The following is a 17415-nucleotide window of genomic DNA, read 5'->3' as shown; positions in this document are numbered from 1 at the left end:
CGTAGCTTAAACTGTCTCAGTCCTATACAATATGTTTTTGACCCATCCCAGATTGTAAGTGTATCATAAATCCACTGCCAAGTACACTGTTTGAACTAATGTGCTTTTGTTAGCTAACACTCCTGCAGAGCCCCGGCCCCCAGGGGCCCATGCGGACCACTATAAGTCTGTTCTGTTTCTTTGAGTTGAGTAAGCCTGCTAAGCTCAGTCAGCTGTTTCTGACTTTGTAGCTAAACTTTTAATGGGGCCGGTGAGTGTATATGTTTTGATTTACTTACGCTGCTTATTTTCCTTTCACGACCATGCTGACCTCTCATTGTCCTTCTTTGGATTTACAAAAGCACTTCAAGACATCATCATTGAAAGTCCATCTTTTGGGCTGTCATATTAAGAAAGTTCATCAAACTTATGGAATGTTGGGGCTAAGCCCAAAGTATACTTCGGCCGTCTGCGTTCCGCAACAGTCTGACGACCCAATTTTTGTGTCCATGCAGAAGGTGCGCGTACAACACCACATGCACAAGGTGAATGTTGAGACAGAAGAGTCCAATAGGTGGCAATACGCAGTTGTGATGTATTGTGCAGTCGTTGAAGAAGAATGCGGGAAGATGCTGTTCCAAGAACTGTAAACAAATAAGCATATCATTCTCCATCGTTTTTGTTTTGCTTCTTCTAAACTTTGCATGAAATCTATCCTTCCAAACAAATTACCTGTAAATGACACTACTTAGTGCTGCCCTCTTACGTCTTGTAGAGAGTATAGAAAACTAATTTACTGCACATGTGTCAAACTCATCCATCCACGCTCATCCGTGGTTGACTATACTTTGAAATCTATGTGAGACGGAGCAGAACACAGAAAATGAAGTATACCTGGGCTTTTAGTCCAGATTGTGCACTTCATTACATCTTAAACCAGGGGTCCATGGCCACTTTTTCATTGGGAGCCAGTTGAATAGTTTATATCAGGGGTGCCCAATTCTGTTCCTGGAGATCTACCTACCGGCAGAGTTAAGATCCAACCCTGATCCAACCCTGTCTGAAAATATCAAGTGACCCTGAAGATCTTAATTAGCTGCTTTAGTTGTGACCAGGGGTGGAGCTGAACTCTGAAAGATCTCCAGGAACAGGATTGGCCACCCCTGGTTTATATAGTCATATAGAATAGATTGAATAATAATAAATAAATGTGACCCTGGACCACATTTGTATACACATTTCTAAAATGTATACATTCCATTGATGTGTGGTTTGTTATGATATGACAATATTTTGCCGAGATACTACTATTTGAAAATCTGGAATCTGAGGGTGCAAAAAAAATGTATGTTCCATTTATGTTCGCGATTGTGCTGCATTCACTCACAAAAATAAATGTTTTATATATTTACGGTAAATTTACAAAATATCTTCATGGAACATGATATTTACTTAATATCCTAATGATTTTTTGGCATAAATGAAAAATCGATAATTTTGTCCCATACAATGTATTGGTTGGCTATTGCCAAAAATATACCTGTGCGACTTGTGACTGGTTTTGTGATCCAGGGTCACAAATAAACAAATAAAACAACCCTGATTGTTGTATACAGAGTAGTTAAAAATGCATGGACATAGTTTAATTTCAAGTCACAAAGTAGGCATTTCTAAAACTAGCTTGTTGTTGTCCCCTATGCTACAGTTGTGAATTTACATTTGTGTTTTAGGCCTGTAATAAGACAGGAGGAAAAATATGTAAAAGAATTTGTGGGAAAATATGTTAGGAATAATTGGCCACGGACCACTGAATTATTGAAAATGAATGCACACCTCGAGGTGGTACAATGGCCACGGTTGGAAAACAAAAAACACCTTAGAACATCCGTCAGGCCATTAGAATTAAGTATTCAACAGTGAAGTGATAAAACAACCTTACAAATATATTTATTTATACTGTATATATTGTAACGTGTGGCTTCTAGTGTGCACGACGATGAAGCAGGGAGAATTCTGAGAATATAAATCTTTATTCATCTAAACAAAACACGCAGGAGATCACAAGAGCAAATATACAATACTGTGGTACAACAATAAAATGTACATTAAGTCTTAGGCACGTTAGTATTTTCATTAAAAATGGTTAAGCCAGTAATTTATATATTTTGCTGTCAGTAGGAAATATCAGTTTACATTTCCAAACATTCCTTTTGTAATTAATTGTAATAATCCAGTGAGATTTTTGTAAGCACAAGGAGTCTGACAACAGTCGGTATGCTCCACAAGGAGATCTGATCTCACCATCAAGTCCATCTGAGATTACATGAAGAAACAGAAAAAACTGAGACAGACTAAATCCAGAAGAACTGTGGCAATGTCTATGCAGACATTAATGAAAACCACACTTGGAGTCAAAGAGAACCGACAAGGAGTAATTGAAACACTGGGCTTAAATACATGGGCAAACAAAATAAACTTAATGAGAGACAGCTGGCAATAATGAGTAACTATATCAACAAAAGAGCACATAATGAGTAACCAATGAGACAAAGAGAGAGAGAGAAAACAAGAACAAAGAAACAACTAAACCATAATCCTGACATACTGAGTGTTTTAGGAATAACCTTAATTCGGTTTGAAATTGAAATTTGATGCCCTCACAAGTCAGTGTTTAGTTTGAAACAATGAGCTCTAATACACTTTTAAAGTGTAATTTTTAGCATTTAGTGTTGACTGCATTTATTTATTTATGAGATCATCTATACCTTATTTTAAAAGGAAACTACCTTTTTAATTTCCTTAAAAAGTTAGTTGTTCAAGTGCCTATTCCAAGATGTGCATGGGTGCTCCATTAGATTAAGGCAATTAAAATTTCATCAATACAAGACTTTTCGCCAGTGTGCCCTGCGGCATTCTTTCTGATCTTAAAAAAAAGAAAAAAAAAAAGAAATGCAACAACCAATCCTTTTGTATATCAAACCTAATGAGCTCTATTTCCATTTGAGCATTTGCGCGCACACACACACACACACACACACACACACACACACACACACACACACACACACACACACACACACACACACAAGCAACACAAAATGGCTATGTGCGAGCTGTCTATGGCACTTAGATTTTAGCTGCGCTGCCATACATCGTGTTTCGCTTGGCTCCGTTAGCTTTGTCTTAAGATGTTTGATTTTTTTAGTTCTCTGTACTTTTGTTTCAAATTCAGAAAGGCATCGCTTGCACCTACCTAATGATGCCTGCTGCCTACGCATGAAAGGATTGAAAAGGTTTATCCCTTTTTAATTTCCATGGGATGAGAAACATTTTCGAGCAAAACTCAAAGGGTACGACTAATTCACTTTGATAAAAACAATTCCTTCAGTCACTGTTCCGCCAATCTGACTCGAGGCTGTTTTGACTGACTGCAAAAGACACAGATACCATCTTTACGGCCATCACGAAGAGCGTCAATGGATAAAAACAGAACTCATCAAACATGTAATTAGACTGCAAACAACTCCAGACACAGTGTTAATTACAGAGTGAAGTCTACTGCAGGACAGCTGCTAATACACGCTGACGGCCAGCCAGTGCTAACAAAGCTGTCGTCTGAGATGAAATAAACACGCGTGTATTACAGCATCTGTTGCAGAAGGTTTACTCTTTCAGCCTTCAGGCTTTGTTTTTAACGTCTTTTCATGTCTTTTATAGGGATACAATGGTGCTGTTTCAAGAGTAGAAGGGAAAACATTGTACTTGATTGTTTAGTAAACATTTACATTTTGTAAGGAATTTGGTATAAATTTCAGTTTGCATCACATTGCCAGATATTAAAAAAAATCTGCAGAACCCATGTTCAAAAAAAAAAAAAAAAAAATTACTTCTCAGTTTAACCAAATCCACTTTCACACATGAAGCCAGTTAAATAGAAGAATTACTTTTTCCAGTAAATGGTTCACATCCACTTCTGCGCCAAATGTGATGTCATTAGCAGAAAATCTAATCTAATCTAATGGTACAGTTGAAAGAACTGGATTATGAAATTATTCATATTATTAAATTAAATAATCATACAATTTGTGTGAATTATAATATATTATAACAATTCCAACATCATAATATTGCTAATAATATTACAAATATTTTAAAATAATGTAAAATAATACTATTAATTATTAAATTAAATTAAAATATGAATTATAATAAGTGTTGTTATTGTTAAACTATAAAAAAATTGCTTTCTTTAATTGAAATAAAGCTGACATAAAAGAATTAAAATAAAAAACTAACTTCAACTAAAACAAAAATGTTGCCTAGGAAACTAAGATGAAGTACTAAAATTACTAAAACTGAAATTAAAGCTAAATTGAAATATATAAAAATATACAAAAACTAATCACAACGACAAAAGTTCTACTAAATACTTGATGCTGATGATTGTTATTATTAATATTTTATGATTTAAAAAATATATTTTATGGATTTCTGCAGAGAAATATGAAGTGAAATACTTGTTTATCAAGTCTAAAACTGCCATTTGTTCTAGATCTTTAGACATGGCATGCTTTGGATGCCTGTATGGAAACTTTCTTAATAGAAACCTTCATACAAAACATTTTGCGTTTGGTTTCGGACACAGAGTGTATCAGATCAGGGGACGTCACGGCCGTTTACGGACCCACAGAAGTGAGGCATGCATCTTCTGATTGGATTTTCATGGAAATGAGGGTGAGAGGGTCATCCTTCGGGCTATTTCCGATGGGCCGTGTCAAATCCACAAGGATAGTCGAAGGAGATGGAGTCGACACAGTTATCATTTACAATCACCTTCAAAAGACGCAAACACCCGGGGAGAACAATGCTCAGCACTTCAAAACAAAACAACTTTTACAGAAGCATTAGACACTTCATTTTCAAGCACTCGGAATTTATGCATGATGAAGAGATGCAAAGGAAATAAGAGAGAGGAGATTGTTAGAGAGAATTGACAGAGGTAAGGGGTGGATGAGACAGGCTCATTTACACCACAGAGACGCCAACAATTGCAGCAGGCCACAGATGAAAGACTTTAAAGAAGAATCAATATATTACTGCCACTCTACCAATCCCTCATCAGTATCAAAAATAATTGGGTCTGAACAAACATCGAAAGAAAGAAAAAACAACAACATCAAAGCCTTCAAACAACAGTCCACAAAATAACAGATTAACAAATAAAACAGAATAAATAAATAAATTATTCATAATACCAAGCTTTGAAACTGTACCATCTATTGTCCTTTTATTCCATCACTAAATGGTCCTGATTATATCTAAACAAACATGCACACTCAGGTCAAGTTGCGAGGTGAGCTACGAAAATAAGAAAAATATCATCAAATTGAATTCAAACATTCAAAAACACCATGCCTTTTCAACAGAATAATTAAACTCAGAAATCAAAGATGGATAAACAAACAAATTCAAAATTGTTCAAAGCTGTGATGACTGTTAATTAAAAGCAATATTAGAATAGACAGGATGTTGTTTTTGAGTTTCTTTCAAGAAATGCCAAGAAACCATTGATTAGTTTGTCTGAATAAATAGTCTGCACATTGTTGTTATATATACACTTATTAATTTCAGAGTATAATGCGATTAGACGATTTGAAAACCATCTATGTTATTTCAAGATTAATTCAACAGTTCTGTGAGAATGAGAGATGAGCAGTTTTAACGCTCTTGTTCTTTTATTATAAGCGTTTTCTTTATGCTTTGTGGCGTGCAGTTTCCAAGGTTTCATGATATTTTCTCTCCTTGAGCACAAGAATAAATCCCAGGCTTAATATGTGATGGCTGAGAGTACTACCAAGAAATTACACAGGAAAAATGATGTTACTGGAAGTAAAAAAAAAAGAAGTAAGATTACATAGATAAAAACATTTGGGAAACCATTATAACAAAGCAGTCAAAGACAAAACACAAAACTAATTATTTAACTAAAATATTTTTCAATTAAAATGTAGAACTTGACTACATTTTAAGTCAGTAGCTTAAGGTCATTGTTGTTGTTGTTAAGTTAACTAAAGCTAAAATTAAAGCTGCAGTCCATACTTTTTTGTGTTAAAAATTATCCAAAATAATAATAATAATAAAAAAAAACATAACCAGCCAGTGTTCAAAACTATCTGCTTGCCCAGTGGCGGTTCTACATTGAATTACACCCTGGGCGTTCAATAAGAGTTAGCCTATACCCACCAATTAATATTGCCCCTTCATTCATGACATGGATAACGTTACCGTAATCATACAGAGAAAACATAGTTGCATACCTTTATCTTTCGCTCGTTTCTAAATTGGGCACCTGATGGCTTTGACCTTTCTTGTCCATCTCTTATTTGGCACTCAACATCGACAATCAACAGATTTCCCCTGATCCCCCCCATACCAACTGTCACTCACGACGAGTCACGACCAGAAGTCAAGACTAAACCAATTCACCTTGGTGGTGGTGACCAAGTAATCGTTTTGTATGACCTATTTTTATTAGCCATTCAGAAAATTCAGAAAAACAAAAATGTGCAGGAAATATAGAGGCCTGTATTTAATAATAATAATAATAATTCGTTACATTTATATAGCACTTTTTCTGAGACCTCAAAGCGCTTTACATAGAAGGGGGGAATCTCCTCAACCCAAATGGAACAGGAACGGGAATATTTATAATATTATGAATGAAATGTGCGTTATTTGGAAGAAAGTCGAGGTGTGACTGATTAACTATATGGATCCCCCCCCCCCCCCCCCCGCTACTGTGCTTGCCTTAGCTCGATTCAAATCGGTTAGCTTTTAATAATGATTTTAATTCCAGTGGTACTGGTGGATTTCCGCGGGAAATTCGAGCATGTCATTGCGTCATTACGTCACATCTGTCCACATAAAGAAGGAGTCCCGGCAAGTAGGCTATATTGCGTGTGAGGATGTTGGAGGTGGAGATTTATAGCCTTTTCTCGCAGCACTTGAAATAATTAAACTTATAGCGGATCCAGAATGTTTCAAACGACAATCACCAGTGACAACTGGAGATTCACCAGTTGTAAAACCCAAAAGACTTCGGACTTCGGAGTGGCTAGAGAAAAAAAGAGACTGCAACCAGGCCCATGCGAAAACAAGGATAAACATCAGCAGGGCTTTTGAAAGATGGCGTGAACTCAAGTGTTTTAAAGGGGTTCGAAACGGACGCAGAGACAGCTTTTTTTTTGCTAGACAGGTAAGACAGTTCAATAGTTCAATTACGTAACAGTTGCGCACATGTTCGCTTAATTTACACAGTTACGGAGTTTCCTTTGTTGTGCCTTTCTCGTTTTGCTATTATGGTAAATATGAATTATTTTGTGCTAGCTATAAGAGAGAGCAATTCACCTCTACTCCAAGAAAATCAAACCCGCCTCCTCCGTTGTCAAGTATTGGATCTGAATCAGATCGGTAAAGTGAAAATTTTCCTGACGTAAGATGTTCATATTATGTTATATTATAACACGTTTATGCATAACAGGGATTCCGTTCATACGCCATTTATTTCATAGCACTATGATTGTTATTTGTTTGTTCAAAATAACTGCTCTTCTATGATTTGCATGATATTATAAGCGATTTCCTGCAATGCTTTTTTTTCCCTTAGTTGATCAGAACAAAAGTGGATGTTACTTACTTGTTCAGACATCATTTTCCGTTGAAAATTGTAATATTGGTCATACTTCCAAAAAGTATACTGTGATTCTGAATGACAGTATCCACACCGGTGCGGTGATTGACAGCCGCACACTCACCTCAAAACATTGGATTCATCCGCGCTGTTTCATGCCGATGTACAACCCACGTAAAGTTGATAATTCCGCAAATAACTGCAATTTCAGATTTCAAACAGAGATGGCGACAAAGAGGAAAAGCTACGGACTGCAGCTTTAAAAATATAGAAAAAGGGGCGGTTCTTTGCCTCCAAGTGTAGTGAAAACGATGTTTAATGTTCGTTTAATGTTCGCAAACGTTGTTTAATGCAGAGCTAGCCATGGATTATACCTTACATAATTTAAGTTGTTCCTTATATAGTGAGATTTATAGTTAATTGATCTGTTAAAATGCTGTTTAATGTTGTACCTCTAACGCCGGTTTCACACTGCACGCGTTAGCAGAACTATAAATCAATCAACAATCAATACATATTAATATATATAAATAAATCAATATCTGATCCACATCCACATCTAATTTACAAACATTACCCATCATAAACATTGCTAATAGAGACGTATTGTTAATGAGAAAATTCTCGGGGAAAAAAAGTAAAAAATTCAACAAAATCATGCACATCATAGATGTCTATGCTCTATGTGTGCTATATTAATCTGTATACTTACCTTTCTATTCTAAACTATTCTATTTACTTTTCTATATTGAGTTGAGTTGTTCGCTCATGGTCCAGGGAAAGGTTGTCAAAAACACTTTTAAATGACTTGCCCTCGGCACCAAGAGCCACTGCAACTTCATCCCATGCTTTTTCCTTTGCCTGCAAGTCTTTATAAAGCACATTATGTGGATCATAAATAACTTTATGCTATTGGAGTGTCGTAATAATATAAAATTTATATTATTAAAATATGAGTACAACATAAATTGTAATTTAAACACAGTAGCTTGATTGTATTCATTTGAATTATGAATAGTTTGTACCTTTACAAGCTACAGTATCAAAGTAACTTTGCCTTAAAATATCCTAAAAGATTATGTGTCTAAAATACCATTAAACATTCTTTCAATCATGATAAAGAGCAATGTGCTCAACTTGAACAATGACCAGTACCTATTTCATTTTGGTAGAACTGATATTCCATCCCATATCAAGCAATGTAAAAACATAAAAATACCGCCAGCGGTGACAAACAGAGAAGCAGAGGGAACAAAAGGCATACGGCCAGAATCAAAAACCAAGATATGACCAAAAATCAATGTTCATTCGCAGATGTAACCGCCAGACAGGACTATCATTTTGGTGGGTGAGGCATGACTCTTCAGATACAAACAACAATGATGTGAAATCCCATTACAGAAGATGGCAATGGAGGGCAGCACTGAGACCTCTAATGGATCAGCGCTGAGAGGTGGTGTAAAGAGAGCTTGTCATCTCTGAGATGAGGAGAGGGGAGAAGAAAGATGAGGGACGGGGACAGATTTCTTAAGGTTCTTATTGTGAGTAAGGAGACACGGATTGTAGAATTACCAAAAAGAGCTTATCTGCAAACCGTGTAGTACCGCATGTGAGGCGTGCCACACTTGCTTAATAATCAACGGGATTCATAGATGAACGGCTGTGATGGTACAAGGAAACACCAGAGTTCCTCTTATACGTCTTAAGATGCCATTAAGATCCATTTGTGTTCCAATACATGTGAATGCTTCTGGAAAACTCAGGGGCTGTTTGATATTCACAAATGAGAACTTACTGAACAGGAGAAGAGTCAGGAATGTGAGCATAATATATTAAGCATGCATACTTCTTAGCATTGGTTCACCTGGAGTAATTGAAGAGTCGACTGCCCCAGAGTGAGTGGTTCCCTCTGGAGCCTCCGTGAAAGAAGCAGGAGTCGGTCCCGTCGAAGTAGTTCAGCCCATCTTCTGTGTTGCTGGAGGCGTGACTGTGGACCACGTCCAGCAGAACCGTGATGCCCATGGAGTGTGCGGTATCAACCAGATGCTTCAGATCATCAGGAATACCAAAGCGGCTGTGGGAAAAGACAAGAGAATGCGTGGTTTGTAGAGCGAATTGGTTAGATGTTTGATAGGTTGATGTTATGAGGTGGTGTAAGCTAATAAGTTGTAAGTTGTAAGTTGATAAATATCTTAAATGGTAAGTAAAAGGTTAAAAGCTCATAAGGGTCGAACCAGATTTATCAAAATCATGTCCTTGAGCAAAACACTTAGTTTGCCAAAGTAGTTACTCTAGTTTACTCCACAGGACTGTCCATGCAACTATACGTTGCTTGAAATAAAAAGGTCAACTGAATACATAATTAGCAGCTAATTATAAAATTATACTATCCACATGCTATGACATTCAACTTGGATGGCATATCTTAGAATTAATATAACTGGAGAGGAGATGCAAAGTCCTCAGGCCGGACCCAACATGAGGACGTGATGCTGAATGAATCTCTCCATGACCTTGATTTTGTAGTTGCACAACTTTGTTGAGTGTACTCTAACATGCCTTTTATTTAGAGTTTTCTTTGACTGGGCTTTTGTAATTGGGCTACTGAATTTTTACAGTAAGTGCTGAATATACAGACATTCAATACCGTACAATATTTAATACTTGCAGCGCATACAGTTTCCAATTTATTCAACTTAATACTGTAAGTTAAGATTACTATACTTTTTTATATAATTGCAAAATGTGTTTACTGGGTTTACAATATACTTGTTGCCTGTAACTGCATGCTTTAGATGCTGTGTTCTCCCTTTTTTTATGTATAATCTAATGAATGATCTGTAGTGCTTATATTTTGTCTGGCTGTGTGTATGATCTGAAAGCATTATTTGATTTTGAGCACAGATAAAATGGTTTTGACGCAATTGTTTGATTTTGCCAGAAGATTCAGATGTTCTCTGAATGTAGTTTGAAGATTTGGTTTTGTATTTAAGGTTTTGAGAAAGTGGGTGATGGTCTATGAGTAATGATTACCTCAAAATGTAGATCTGTATGCAGGTGTGAGGTACTTTATATTAATGAAATACATACAGCTCTCTCGCTTTTGCTCGCATGCCAGCAATTACCCCTCCACATGCCATACGTTGCTGTTAAGAGGAATCAAATCAAAACTAGAATCATTCTATTTCCATTTCCAAGAATTAAGGTGGTAGAGGCCAGTAACACCAGGCGAGAGCTATCATTAGCATTCCCATTCGGCTCAGTGGCAATCAGCCATGGTAGTACCCTTACTAAAATATATGGGAATATACTGCAAAATATAATACGATTTATTATATATATTATAATATATGGGAAACGTCTCAGGTTACGTATGTAACCCTGGTTCCCTGAGAGGGAACGAGACGCTGCGTCGAGACGCGGTGGGAACGCCCTGCGTGATTGCGTCGTGAAGCACGTGTATAATCAGTCCAATGGAAAGACGAGACGTCATAGGCGGGTGACGTCATCGACCAGGAAACTATAATGCAGCCCCGCTGACACAGATCGCGTTAGCTTCTGAAAAGCCAAAGCAAGTCGATCACAGGCATGCAGGGAGTATGGCAAGGCGACGCAGCGTCTCGTTCCCTCTCAGGGAACCAGGGTTACATACGTAACCTGAGACGTTCCCTTTCAAGGGAACTCGAGCTGCGTCGAGACGCGGTGGGAACGCTATACCCACGACGCCATATGACAAATGCCTGTTCTGTATGAAGACCATGCGCATACTAGGAAACAAGCACCCTAGACCCTGGAGTGGAGCCTAGGTCCAAGTCATAAAATCTAACAAATGTATGCGGTGAGGACCTGCCTGCCGCATTACAGATGCCATAGAGTGAAACTCCTGATAATAAAGCCTTAGAGGCAGCCATACTCCTGGTAGAATGGGCCGGGACAGCCAAAGGTGAAGGCTGTCCGGACGCTTCATAAGCAAGTGAGATAGCCTCAACTACTCACTTGCTCATTATCTGTTTAGATGCAGGGCAACCTATCTTAGGTAACCCGAAGCAGACAAATAACTGCTCTTATATATACGCCACAGGGCAGCTCTGTGGACATAAGCATCCAAAGCCCAGACAGGGCATAACAGATTAAGTTTTTCCTGATCTGGAGGTGGAGGACAAAAGGCCTGCAGCACAAATGACCCGCAAATTTAGTAGGGACCTAGGAATACAACCCGGCAAGGGGTGAAGAAAGACTATCACCATACCAGGTGCAAATCCAAGTACGTGCAGGCCTCAGCCTCATGTACCACGGAGAAGACGAAATAAGAATCTCTCCTCAGAGATAACCCAGCAAAGAAACATTCATTGCAGAAATCAAGTACTGTACCATAGGGCAGATAGCAAGATTCAGATATTCAGTCTTCTCGTGGAGGGAGCTCTAGACTGGAGTATGGTCTCCACGACCTCAGTCGAGAGACCTGAATCTACGAGCTGGGCCCCCTCAGAGGCCGAGCCCATAGTATCCATAACTCCGGATGAGAGTAACTCCCGGGAGCAAAGATATCGGGAAATGCGTACAGGTGTAGCCTCAACCACACCTAATACGTTGCATCCAGTTCAAGCAGAGCTGGATGTGTCAGGGAGAACCACATAGGGCAATGCGTTGTATAAAACGATGCGAAAGGTAGACTTGAGTTTTGACCGAAGTTCTCCCAAAGGAGCTCCACCACCTTGGGGTGAAGTCTCCATTCCCCGGGCCTCAGCCCCTGCCTCAACAGGATATCTGCTCTGATATAAGAGACCATCAGTGTGTTGTCCGGAAGGACAAGCACATGGTGACCTCTCAGGTCTGGTAGGAAGTATTTGAGAGCTCGAAATACCGCCATCATTTCTAGCCGATTTATGTGCCAAGAACGTTGATGGTCCTGCAAAAGACCTTTCGCCGAGCGGCCACTCATGACCGCCCCCCATCCCGTGAGGGAAGCATCTGTCGAAAGCGTTACGCGTCGACAAGAAGCCCCCAGCACTGGGCCCTGGGCGAGGAACCAAGGTTTCTTCCACATGACCACGACACGAAGGCATCGCCGCGTGACCTTGATCGTGCGAAATGGATTTCCCCTCGGAGAAAACCCCTTGATCCTGAGCCACCACTGCAAAGGTCTCATGTACAAAAGGCCAAAAGTGATTACGTTGGACGCAGCTGCCATGAGCCCCAACAGTCTCTGAAACTGTTTCACAGTGAGTGACTGGCCTAGTTTTACCCCCTTTACGGCTGTGAGAATCGCAGAAATACGTGCAGGAGACAGACGTGCTTGCATTATTGTCGAATCCCATAAAACACCCAGAAAAGTGGTCCTCTGAGCTGGGAGGAGCACACTCTTCTTGGCGTTGAGCCACAACCCCAACCTCTTTATGTGAGACAGAACGACATCTCGATGCCGAATTGCCAACTGCTCGGACTGAGCTAAAATCAACCAATCGTCAAGATAATTTAATACGCGAATGCCCTGGAGTCTCAGAGGAGCCAGAGCTGCATCCATGCATTTTGTAAAGATGCGGGGTGATAAACCTAGGCCGAAGGGAAGAACCCAATACTGGTATGCTTCGCCCCCGAAAGCAAACCTCAGGAACTTCCTGTGATGAGGATGGATAGATACATGGAAGTATGCGTCCTTCAAGTCTATTGTGACAAAGCAGTCCTCGGACTGAATCTGTTACACAATCATATTAGCGTAAGCATACTTTGAACTTGAGATTCTGAAACCTGCTGTTTAATTGACGCAGGTCTAGAATAGGACGCAACCCCTCACCCTCTTTCGGAACAATGAAGTAACGGCTATAAAACCCTGACTGTCTGCTGGGAGGAGGAACACCTTTTGCAGAAGTATCAGTACTTCCTGCTCCATAACCAGAGCCTGCTCGGGGTCCACCACTGTGGGGAGGACCCCTAGAAATCTGGGCGGACGAGAACCGAACTGAATTCTGAACCCTTTTCTATAGTATGCAGGACCCACTGAGAAATATATGGCAGTAGTTTCCACGCTGCCAGAAATTCTACTAGGAGAACCAGTCTCTCGAGACTGGCCTCTGGATTTGGTTGAACAGTCACTTTGGTGCCCTGAAGCGGCGAACCGGCAGGGAACAACCGAACTGACCGTTCTACGCCCCTCCTCGGAGGATCGTATGGGGACGCTGACACCTCGGTGCCCTGAACGGAGAACCGGCAGGGAACAACCGAACTGGCAGCGCTGCGACCCTCTTCAGAGAGTCGCACCCCAGAGGGTGCCGAGGAGAAGCGATTTCTCAAAACCATCCTTGCCCCGGAGGAACCTTCAGAAGCCTGATAGCCTCAGCGTCAGGACTTCTTGTCTAAGTTTTAATAGAGATAACGACAGTCCTCAGATCTTGCCTACCTCTAACTAGCTTTGTTCCTACGACCCTCCTTGGAGGATCGCTGGAAAAAAGCAGGCACCTCGGCGCCCTGAAACGGCGAACCGGCAGGGAAACCGAAATGACTGCTCTACGACCCTCGGAGGAGGATCGTTTGGGGACGCTGACACCTCGGTGTCCTGAAACGGCGAACCGGCAGAAAAACCGAACTGGCAGCGTTGCGACCCTCCTCAGAGAGTCGCACCCCAGAGGGCACCGAGGAGAAACGATTTCTCAAAACCGTCCCTACCCCGGAGGGGACCACCCTCAGAAGCCTGCAGCCTCGGTGTCAGGGCTTCTTCATCCAAGCTATTTTAGAGATAAAACAGTCCTCAGATCTTGCATATCTCTAACTGGCTAGACTGCGACCGCCACCCAGGTCCCCCTCGATTGTGGATGAGCCCGAATGGCGACGCTCTGTTTTGCTGCATTTTATTTATGCTGCGAGGAGCTTTAGTAGGCTGAGACTGCTCCCGCCCAGCAGTCTCAGGAACATTAGATCGGTGAGGAAGAAACCCCCAGAGGACGCAGAGAAGAAACGATTTCTCGAAACCGTCCCTCCCCGGTATAGTTATCTGTTGCGCGACACAATTCTCGAATAGCGTCAGTGCTGACATCCTCACATTCATCCATGTCCTTATATACTTTACCCACCAGCGCTGCCTTTAAAAAAAAAAAAATGATGATGGCTGGTGGGTAACTTCGGGGTTATGATGACGCCAACACGGGAGAGAGATAGCTCACAAGCGTCTCTTAAACTCGAGGCACTGTCATACCATGATACTTAATAGCCATAACATTACTATAGTAGAAGTTTGGGGATTAAACACATAAATAGAAACCGGTTTATTCCACAATCTCGACACCTCAGTGTGGAGATAGGGAAAAAACGGCATTCCCTGACGAGGAGGCTAGAGTTTTCCTTATATTTTCACTCTCATAATAACCGGCTGGCCAGTAATATTTAACTTAGCAACAGCACTAGATAAAACTTCCTTTTAAAAGTTTATTTTCTTATTCAACAGAATTATGAGCTGACTTATTTATTTATTTATTGAAAACTCATAAACATCTGCTTTATTCTTTATATTTTTAATTGTTTTGTTCTCTTAACAAAAACACTAACGATACCAAATTCCTCGGAACTGGAAATCGCAGCAGGAGTGCCTCATCCCGAGAAGAAACCGCAGAGCGTGCTTTTCCCCGAGATAAGGCACTGGATCTAACAGGTGAAGGCAGAGATAGGGCGTGGCCCGTCTCAAACCCCGCTGTTCGATCCATTCGCGATCCCCAAGATGCGCATCGACGCCGTGCCTCGGCAGCAGCGGGACCCGCGCCTCTGGGAGCGCGCACCGAACCGTCTTCCTCGAAGAACGGCCGGCGGGAGCGGAGCGTCCTCACGGACAGCTTCTCGCAATGCTCACAGTCAGCCCCCTCGAGAACTGACTGTTGGCATGCTCCCAAACAAGCAACACAAAACTGAAGTGTGTGTCCCCACCCGTGATATAACGTGGGCAGGGAACAACACAACGCTTGCTTGCTCTCTTTTGCCATAATATATATATATATATATATATATATATTGCAACTTGACAGACAACAATAAATATGACAAGGACAGAATACACAGATCGCTTGCTGAAGGCACAGAAGCTGACGCGATCTGTGTCAGCGGGGCTGCCTTATAGTTTCCTGGTCGATGACGTCACCCGCCTATGACGTCTCGTCTTTCCATTGGACTGATTATACACGTGCTTCACGACGCAATCACGCAGGGCGTTCCCACCGCGTCTCGACGCAGCTCGAGTTCCCTTGAAAGGGAACTAGTGTTTATATTTTTCAATATACTGCAATATATGCATTGACCATGTATCACTATAATATGGTAAGTATTCATTTATAAAACGGTTGGTTACAGTCCTTAATTCTGATTGGTCAACAGCTGTGTTTTATTCACGATAAAACACAGCTATGACCGCTTCACCAAACGTTCTATGTATCACTACACAACACCCCTAGCAACCACTCTTAGCAACGTAAACATATGTTCTCATTGTGAGAGATCGAATGTACCTGCATTTACAGTATAGCATTTTCCTTCAGGTCAGTCCAATATTCGTAATGAAAAAATCTGTTTCAATGTCCGTTGCGATATCTTGTCCTCCTTTTAACAGTTAAGGGAGTTAAAGAAGACTTTTATATTGAAAGGACTTGTTGTGAACATGGAAAAGCAAGACTTAACTGACAAAAGAAACCTCCCGTGCCCTGACACACGTCTTTTGTCAGTTAAGTCTTGCTTTTCCATGTTCACAACAAGTCCTTTCAATATAAAAGTCTTCTCTACCTGACTCACTCACTCAATCTAATGGCAAAATAATGTAACTTCTGTTGCTGTTCACGGTCAGGGACTATTTCTTCCAGCAGAAGGAAGGCTTTTAGTGATTTTACTTCATAAAAATTGCATTGATACATATTTTTTGCCTTTAATATTTGTATTGTGTGGTAACCGTTTTATAAAATCAATAAGGTACTCGAGGCTAGTGGTTGCATCCCTTCAGCCATGACTTATTCACGATACAGCACAGCCTCTCGTACCTTAGCTTGCATATAAAATATGTATAAATGAAGACAAAAATAGCATTACATGTAATATTCACAAAGTTTTATCTTCATATATTGCACATACATGATCTCATTTAAAATGTGAATGTATGTGAATACATACACATTAACGGAATGAGTTACAACAGATTTCTAGTTCCCAGCATGCTTTGCTTCTGACTGTTAAAGGAACACTCCACCGTTTTTTGAAATAGGGCTTATTCACCTTCTTTCCCACATTTAGATAGGTGGGCAAATGCATTTTTGTCTCAGTGCATGCATTGTTTTAGTTTGACAGGGTCGGCGTGAGCTTAGCTTAGCATAATGAATGGAATCCTTTGTTGCCAGCTAGCATGTCCTGAATAAAAGTGATATAAAAAATAAAAAAACCCTACCTAATTACTTCTTGTGGCCTGTGTATTCACAACAAGCACAAATAGCGATGCAGATTAACACTAGGCGATTTCCTAGGCAGATATTGACTTATATATTAAGGACTATATTAGGGGGAAGCACAGGCGAAGCACAGCTACTTGGGCGTGATATCTCTGCGCCCAAGTAGCAGTGCTTCGCCTGTGCTTCCCCCAATATAGTCCCAAGTCAAAATCTGCATAGGAAATCGCCTAGTGTTAATCTGCATCGCTATTTGTACTTGTTGTGAATACGCAGGCCACAAGAAGTAATTAGGTGGTTTTTAAAAAAAATTTATATCACTTTTACTCAGGACATGCT

At 40.3% G+C, this 17415-nt stretch overlaps 1 protein-coding gene across 1 annotated transcript in view; it reads right to left on the bottom strand.

Moving 5' to 3' along the window:
• gbe1a (glucan (1,4-alpha-), branching enzyme 1a) overlaps positions 1-17415 on the bottom strand; it is a 172422-nt gene that overhangs the window by 110563 nt on the left and 44444 nt on the right. Inside the window, exon 7 of the mRNA XM_082157491.1 lies at positions 9534-9743. Coding sequence (XP_082013617.1) covers positions 9534-9743 — 210 coding nt within the window. The remainder of the gene's footprint in view (positions 1-9533; positions 9744-17415) is intronic.

This window comes from Leuciscus leuciscus (genome assembly GCF_965113295.1).
Source record: "Leuciscus leuciscus genome assembly, chromosome: 24".
Taxonomy (NCBI): Eukaryota; Metazoa; Chordata; class Actinopteri; order Cypriniformes; family Leuciscidae; genus Leuciscus; species Leuciscus leuciscus.
This window is presented reverse-complemented; position numbering and strand designations above follow the sequence as displayed.